This window comes from Trematomus bernacchii, unplaced genomic scaffold, assembly GCF_902827165.1.
Source record: "Trematomus bernacchii unplaced genomic scaffold, fTreBer1.1, whole genome shotgun sequence".
NCBI lineage: Eukaryota > Metazoa > Chordata > Actinopteri > Perciformes > Nototheniidae > Trematomus > Trematomus bernacchii.
In genome coordinates, this window is record NW_022987821.1 from 2,750,107 (window position 1) to 2,756,839 (window position 6,733).

The 6,733-nt window shown below is 42.2% G+C and overlaps 1 protein-coding gene across 1 annotated transcript; it reads right to left on the minus strand.

Moving 5' to 3' along the window:
- Window positions 1-240: 240 nt before the first annotated feature.
- On the minus strand, window positions 241-5,944 carry LOC117498932 (protein downstream neighbor of son homolog). The gene is given in 13 exon segments (XM_034151126.1): window positions 241-653; window positions 997-1,127; window positions 1,229-1,298; window positions 1,387-1,585; window positions 1,721-1,861; window positions 2,245-2,332; window positions 2,425-2,497; window positions 2,499-2,528; window positions 2,749-2,824; window positions 2,903-3,081; window positions 4,230-4,430; window positions 4,548-4,622; window positions 5,411-5,944. Coding segments are annotated over 13 exon segments (1,851 nt in total). The 5' UTR covers window positions 5,858-5,944; the 3' UTR covers window positions 241-512.
- Window positions 5,945-6,733: the final 789 nt, after the last annotated feature.

The following is a 6,733-nucleotide window of genomic DNA, read 5'->3' on the forward strand; positions in this document are numbered from 1 at the left end:
TATGAAATGTATACATTATCAGAGCCTGTAGCCCAGAAGTATAGTAATCTATATATAGATAGTATAGTAATCTTTGACATGTAAAAATATAGAAACATTTCTACATACTATACTATATTGTTTTTTCCACACATTTTCAACAAACTATACTACGTCGTTTTCTTTTAATATTTTCCACAAACTTTGTTTGCATCACCATGAATGATGGTCTTGAATCACAACTTTAAAACATTTGATGTTGCAACATTCATTTTATTTGATAAAACAGAAAATACGTCATCAAGAAAAACGAATTACAAGTCATTAAATACATTTAAAAACATATTAATGAAAAAATAAATTGATCAACATTAAAAACACATTCACAATACATGCCAGATATAGATATTAAAATACAATAAAATGTGTATGGACAGAAACAGTTTGTTTTGATGTGTCTGTAAAGAGAAGGTGAAGCAGATCGAACAGCAGTGCTCCCCCCTCTCACAGCTGATGGCTCCATCACTCCTCCATCAGCTCCTCCAGGTGTAGCTGTAGTTGATCATGCTGATGTGGCTCAGAGCAGTCTTTCCCAGGGTGGAGGGCTGCATCAGCTGCTGGATGGAGGCAGGGTGGAGGCCACAGGCAGACAGGTCCGAGGAGCCGGCAGAGCTCTGCAGACAGGAGGGAGAGCATGTGCAGTGAGTGACCACCAGGTGGAGCTATACACACACATCATAGTCACAGGAGCATTTCTGGCATCCAGTGGGTGGATACATGTGGAGCAAATTCTAAAAGTACACTATACTTTTTCATATTTTAAAATGCCATGCAAGGACTTTTCTCTCCATATTTTTCAACACACTATGATTTAAAAAAGTGTTTTGTGGGTGACCCCCTTATAAACCCTCATCAGTATCTCCAACTGATGTGAGCATCCATCGCTTTTATTTCATCAAAAAGTGGAAGAAAATAAGATCTGGCAAAATGTGAGCCTTCCATTTAAGGCAGTCTTACCTGCTGCTCCGTGGTGTGTGTGTTCATGACAGCGGTAGGAGTGTGTGTGTAGAGAGCAGAGGAGAAGTTTCCCTTCTGTGCCGGCCGGAGGAGGTTGGTGATTGTGTGGAGAGACGAGGGGAGGATAGGTCCTGAAGAAAAATGACATTAAAAAAAAGTCAATTTCTTCCACAACTAAATAAAATTGCTACCATGTCTAACCATGATGGAGATATGAAATAGGACAAAGTACCTGTGATCTCCAGACTGCTGATGTCCTGGTAGGAACCCCCAATCTGGCTCTTTACATTCACACTGCGGGCCTGAAATACACACACACATTCAGTCATATGCACTGCAGACATAGCAATATTTGTGTGTGTGTGTGTGTGTGTGTGTGTTTCTCCATACCTTCAGTGTGTGCATGGTGGCTCCTCTGAAAGCGTTCGGGGCTAGAAGCGTTGGGGGTAACCCGGCCTGGGGGCCCGCCGCAGCCACCAGACTCTTGCAGTTGATGAGGAAGTTGATGAGGGTGAAGGTGTGTGTTCCCTCCACACACACCACCGACTCGGGCTTGTGGTCCAGAGACACGGTCTGACCCTCCTTTTGCCTGCACTGGGGTCAAGGAGCTTTAACTGCAGCTATCATACATTTAATTAGACACGGTACAACAGAGTGGTGCAGGAATGAGTCCTAAACATAGAAATGAGTCTGCATTTTAGAGGCAGAAGGAGGGGGAGGATACAGTTGGATGGTGATGCTGTCGGGCTTCTTGATTTTGTCCTGGACCCCAATCTCCTTCAGCCAGGAGAAGCTGCCGTCTTCATCGTCGTTGTCTTCGTCCTTCTCTCCGTCGCGCTCCTCAGCCTCTTTCAGCTCAGAACACCTGCAGATCAATACAACATGTTTTGTTTATTATTTATTTTGAGTTTGCCATATGTTCATAGTCTGAATACAATTGTAAATCCTTTGGGACGTCTTGCCATATGTTGCCTGTCCAAAACGGGACTTTGGAGACTGATTGTCATGGTCTGGCTCTTGGCCATGACAACAATTGGGAAAGGACGCGAGGTATGTGTAAAGTAAATGTATTTATTATGGCTAAATAAACAAACCAAAGGAAAGCTACCAAGATGAAGTGTGTCTGTCAGTAGTATCAGTCGTGTATGTGTGGATGAGTGAGCGTAATGCAAAGTCCTGTACGCTAAAGACGAGGCCAGACAAATGACAACAACACTCTGGTTGCCGTGGAGAACAGCGGACTCTTACTCCTGCTCCTCCTCCTCCTCGCCCGGGTGCTTCTGCTGCTCCCTGCCCTTTCTCCTGTCCTCCACCAGGGGGAGACTGAACTCTATACCTGCATAGGGACACGATAGAGATGAGTCCAACGAAGAACCATAATATGCAGTCAGAATAAAGGTTTTTTAAAAGTGTAATGGTAAGACTCACCTTCAGCCTTCATGGACTCTCTGAGACCCCGGGTTGTGGGAGAGATGAGGGCTGTGATGCTGCCGGACCCCCCCCACTCCTGCTGCCCTGAACAACACTGAGAACTGAGAGTAGGTAGAGGGAAATAATCAGAGTTGGTAAGTCAACTAATTACTGTACTAAAGTACAATCTGGAGGTACTTGTACGGCACTTGGGGATTTAGTTTTATACCAGTTTATACACAAAGTTGCAGTGAAAATGTCTATTTGGATGGTAGTGTGAAAAGCACCACCAAGCATGTTCTCCCTCCTTTATAACGGGATTCAAGTGACAGCGGCATGTACCTGATATGAGCAGAGGTAGAAGTACGGACACAGCTTGGTCTTCAGCAGACTGTAGAGGGACGACAGACTCACGGACCTGAGAGAAAACCAGAGTCCCAAAGTCACAAAAAGGTCACAAAACTGTTTCTGTACACTACTGTATCTCAAGCCTCACCATTCGCTCATGAGACTTTGCTGCAGGGCGCGGTCCTGGGCCCACGGGGTGCACTTCCCGGTGAAGCTCCTCTCAGCGTTGATGCGGGGGAACAGGGAGAGCCAGGGCAGGGAGGGGTGCTGCCAGTACACCAGGCTCTGCTGGAACGCACAGCGCAGCTCCGAGCACGAGCGGGGGTCCTGCAGATGCAATGACATCGTTTACAAACCCCTGAAGACATGTTCCCTACTGTTGCTGTTATTGTCCTTCTCTCTCTACAGCAGGGGTATCAAACTCAATTTCTTCGCGGGCCACATTAGCATTATGGTTGCACTCAAAGGGCCGGTTGTAACTTTAAGACTATATATAAAAATACATATATAAATATTGAATATATATAAAATAATGTATTATATATTATATTACATTATTGCCTCTGTGTTGGATTATTATCGGATAGGGTAATAACTTCATAATTAACTACGTCTGAAAGCAGAAGTCTAGGGCAAATAATTGCAAGTCTCTTCAGTGAGAATGTCACAAAATGAAAGTCAAATTCGGAGAAAAAAAGTCAAATTTGAGATGCATTGTGGGATATGTAGTTTATGGGCAACGTGCTTCTGTAAAGTAGCATGTAACCGTATAATAAACATATTATATTCTTTGCAAGCTCTTGTGGGGCCGCATTAAATGAAGTTGCGGGCCGGATTTGGCCCCCGGGCCTTGAGTTTGACACCCCTGCTCTACAGGTTCATTCTGAAGAGGATAGCTTTGATAAGTTCAGCAAACCTATTAAACATTTATTTTTTTATAAGGAATGTTTTGTTTTTTGAGAAACTACATTTCTACAAAACAGCAACAGTGAAGTATTTCATAAGTAGCATGATCCTAGTTAGGGCTGTACAATTAATTACAAATAATACAAAATATAGATTAGTGCAATGATCAAACCGCAGTAGGAATATTGTTTGTTAGGCTTAATAAATAAAAGCCTACAAATCATATTTTGCCGACTTAATAATAAAGTCATATTTATTTGGTATCGAGCTTATTTATTTTAATACATTTTCAAATGACGACGGAAAAACTATGCAAAATAATCAATCCCTCTAATATCATATCATAATTGCACTGTCAGTCATATTCATTTTTATATATATTTATTGTGATATTGGTCCATATTACATAATATTGATTTATTAAAAGGCAGGGTTGTCTTTACAAGGTTGGCAAGGTACATGTCAGCAAACATCTAGACTACAATGTGTATTTTGTTTCTTGTGTAGGTGAAAAGACATGAGGATAACGGCTGTAATGTCATATGTAAGAGATCCAGTGGTGAGTGTACCTGCAGGCTGTGTGGCAGCGTGATGAAGTGAGCTCTGAGGTGCTGACTCAGCCCTGTGGCCTCCTCCTGAGCTTTGGGGTTCTCGGCCCAGGACAGGGTGAGGGGGGAGGTGAAGAGGAGGCGCGTCTTCAGGCTCCAGTCTGTGGGAAACACTGTGCACACGGGGGGGGCGATGGAGGCAGGAGCAATGGCCTGGGGACTCTGGGGAGAGACATTGAAGAAGTGTTTAAACACATGTGGCTCTGTTAGAACATACCAACAGATGTTTTGTATAGATATGATTAATCAGAGTGCAAAACATCAAGAGAAGAATCCAACCTTTATTAGTGGGCTCACGACATCTTCCTCCTCTTCTTCGAACAAGGAGTCATCTTCAGAGAAAGATAGACATTTCTACAGCAGAGGACAGAAGGGTAAAGATATCAAAATGTCAGCATGTCACCCCAAAAACAAATGTCCTGTATTCCTCTCATCTTTAACAAATGATTCATACATAAAAATAGGAGTCAGATGAACATTAACTAAAGGTCTCTGGTGCCTAAACACTATGTTTGTCTTTCAGAAAAGTATGCATAAATGAAGTAATCAATTGCAACATTTCCTTACAAGTTTATTTAACAGGGATCACATAATAAATATAAATTCCACCTGATAATTAAACACAGATAGACCTATAGCTAAAAGCGAGTTGCCCCAATGCCTCGCGTGATGCATTTGATATTTAGAGATCTGTTATGTTACTAACTGTCCATGTCTTTTTAATGATGTTTCTCAATGGTTGTTGTAGTCATGGTTATTGTTTTGTTTAGCTTAACTCGCTCTGTAAAGCACTTATAACGTTTTTTTTTGTTCATGTTAAATCTGCAGCCTTCCACTCAACAATATATTATACTGCTGTTTGTCATAATATTGTCTTTTTCTTTATATAATCGTTATCTTTTTGATCTTCTCTTACAACTTATTTCCTTATGCTATGTTTATGTTTGCACCAAACTCCAAAGAAAATTCCTTTTATGTGAAATGAACCTTAATTCTGGTTCTGATTCTGATTATCACGAGGTTAAGTAGGCTAATAATGTGTTCTGAAAAGCTAATATACTGCACCTTGTTTTTCATAACAGCTGTGCAGCTTGTAGTGGGGTTTTGCAAGTTAAAATACTAGTAGTAGGTGTATAACTGACCTTGCTGTTAACATCTTGGTGTTCGTGTTTCTCTGCCTCAGTCAGCCTCGCACTGAGGGGTAACGCTGCATTACAGTCCGTCTTTGTTGACATCTCCTCCTCTCCCTCCTTTTCTGTCAATTTCTTTCTCTTGCACCGGTCCACAGCTTCTGCATGTCCGTCCTCGTTGTAAATTAGACATTTCTTGCTTGGACTGTACGTATTCTCAATGTTTGCGAACGGATTTCTGCGCTTTATTCCACCTCCGGGACGACTCTGGGTGTTAAAAAGCGGCCCCGGGGAGAAAGGCCGAACTCCTGCCGGCGAAGAGTCGCTTTGCCCGACAGTGGAGCCCTGTCCGCTCGGGCTGGAGAACACACTGGCGTCGCTTCTGGTTCTTTTCCTCCTCATTCGCATAATTTCAGCCGGTCGCTTGAAGCTCGGCGAATAGCCATTCGGTTGAGACATACTGCAGAGGAATAATTTCTCTAAAATACCAGAAAATAACCGACAAAATGCTAAAAACACTGCAGCTGTTGACACTAACGTTTTGTTGTTGCGCCTTCCGCACTATACAAATTTGGCGCGTAGCGTGCTGACGTCAAGCGTCACGTACGTGTTGCGTTTGTTTTAGAGAGAACAAAAATGGAATTTGGGGTACTGATCTAAGAAGGAAAATCTACCACTTTAGGAATCAAACTCTATTAGAGTTTTTCAATAAATGACATCTTTAATACATCTATAACAATGATCCTATGTTGAAGTTGCTGCACCATGATAACACACATAATAATGAGCTGAAAATATGCCAGCATAAATATTATATAAGCCACAACTTCCTTAAACAACACTAATATGTTAGTATCTTCATATTGAAGTGTATGCCCTTTTGGTCTTAAGTTGTACGGTTTGTAGGTAATTTAACTTGTGGAGCAGCTGCAACAGCAAAGCCTTGTGATTCAGTGTGCGTCATCATGGCAAAATGTGCATTGATGACCACAGAGGACAGTGAATTTCCCTGCTAGAGCTGCCCCCCCTGCCCAACACCTCTCATTGCAATCTCCACCTCTGTCCCTCTGTCACAGTGATTAATAGGACATTATGTAAATGTTTTCTCCATGTTAATTTCTCCCTCGTTTGTCATTACTCTGGGTCATCAATCACATCTGAACCTCAGCAAGGCTATATGATGGCTGCTGTTAGGAAATCAATTCTCATATATTTTGGTAGTGAAGAAGAGAGAAAAGTAGTGCTATTTGCATCAAAAGTCAGGTTTGAATTGATGGCTAGTGACCTTAACAGGGCTGCTGAAATCATGGCATGTCCTCGACCCCCAAATGAAGA